The sequence below is a fragment of the Corvus brachyrhynchos genome, unplaced genomic scaffold (assembly GCF_000691975.1).
Source record: "Corvus brachyrhynchos isolate BGI_N302 unplaced genomic scaffold, ASM69197v1 scaffold46, whole genome shotgun sequence".
Taxonomy (NCBI): Eukaryota; Metazoa; Chordata; class Aves; order Passeriformes; family Corvidae; genus Corvus; species Corvus brachyrhynchos.
The window spans coordinates 6,723,789-6,724,975 of record NW_008238838.1 but is presented as its reverse complement, the minus strand read 5'-3'; the positions used below and the strand labels follow the sequence as shown (position 1 = coordinate 6,724,975).

At 44.4% G+C, this 1,187-nt stretch overlaps 1 protein-coding gene across 1 annotated transcript in view; it reads right to left on the bottom strand.

Moving 5' to 3' along the window:
• Positions 1 to 1,187, bottom strand: part of KMT2A (lysine methyltransferase 2A) — a 35,623-nt gene that overhangs the window by 7,273 nt on the left and 27,163 nt on the right. The window contains 4 exon segments of the mRNA XM_017738423.1: positions 1 to 2; positions 5 to 61; positions 446 to 510; positions 1,029 to 1,109. The exon segment at positions 1 to 2 is cut by the window's left edge and continues 103 nt beyond it. Of these exon segments, the coding sequence (XP_017593912.1) occupies positions 1 to 2; positions 5 to 61; positions 446 to 510; positions 1,029 to 1,109 (205 nt within the window).

The following is a 1,187-nucleotide window of genomic DNA, read 5'->3' as shown; positions in this document are numbered from 1 at the left end:
AAAAGCCAAAACATAAGAGGGGAGCTGAAAGTGCTCTCTTCCTCCTCGAGAGCTTTTGAGCCTAGAAAGACAGAAGCCAGCACGAAGATGGGAATTGGAAAGAACAATGCTTTTTACACCTGGTGTCCCACGACTGAAAATAACTTACTGACTTGCCTTTTCACCAGCAAATCCAGCCAAGAAAAAAATGCTACAGACCGTTGCAGTAAGAATGTGAAATCTCAAGTGCTGAAATTCTCACAAACTAAAAACAGAGACAAAACTATTTGTCCAAGATCTACAAATAGCAAATAAATCTTTCCTCCCCTTATAGCAAGGGAACACAAACTAATAGCTCTGAGCCTTTTCCTGACAGAATGACTAACATAAAAATCAAATCTTCAAACATCACCTTCCCAGTCCTGGAGAATTCCAAGACTAGATTGTTTTTGAAGAAGTGACATACCTGCATTTTCTTGCTCATTTATTGAGTTCTGTGTTGATTGAGGTTCTGGGACCACAGCTGGTTGCCTTGGGAGGGAAGGAGGAGAACATGGGGAAAAATAGCTAACAACCTGCCTCATTTCCTCACCGACCCTGAGCAGTAGTCCATGAAAACTTGAGAACTAGACAGATACAAGAACCTTTTCCAGATCAAATGTTCTGACATCAGTTCAGTTGGAAACGAACAAACAAAAGATTCTACTCAACAGCATTTCTGTTTGCAGCCTCTATCAGTCTGTGGGCAGCAGCCTAATTTCACACAGCCAGTGACCCGCTCTCTGTGTCACCCCCACTCAGGAATAAGGTGTAGGCCAACAGTCAGACACTGCTGAACGAGCATCTCGTCAGCGGGCACTGAGCTTCCCAGAACTACACACAGCTTAATGCAAAATGCTTCCATATTTCGTCTAAATGTGACTGTACATTCCCCACTGAAATCTCCCCAGGCATTTTAACTAGGAATGCCAGACTTCCCACATTCTCCATACAAATGCCCTTCAGCTCAAGCGAGCAGAATCACATATAAAGGTCTGTTCATCTCTTACCCTGCAGACTGACCCCGTGGCTTCTGCAACAGCTGATCTACGCTGGCTGCATCCTGCGCATCTGCCTTCACAGCAGGAGTCCTGGAACAAAAAGATTTGGGAACATTCAAAATATCTGCCAACCCGTGTGTGCCATGAATGAGACTGGAAAGCAGGCAT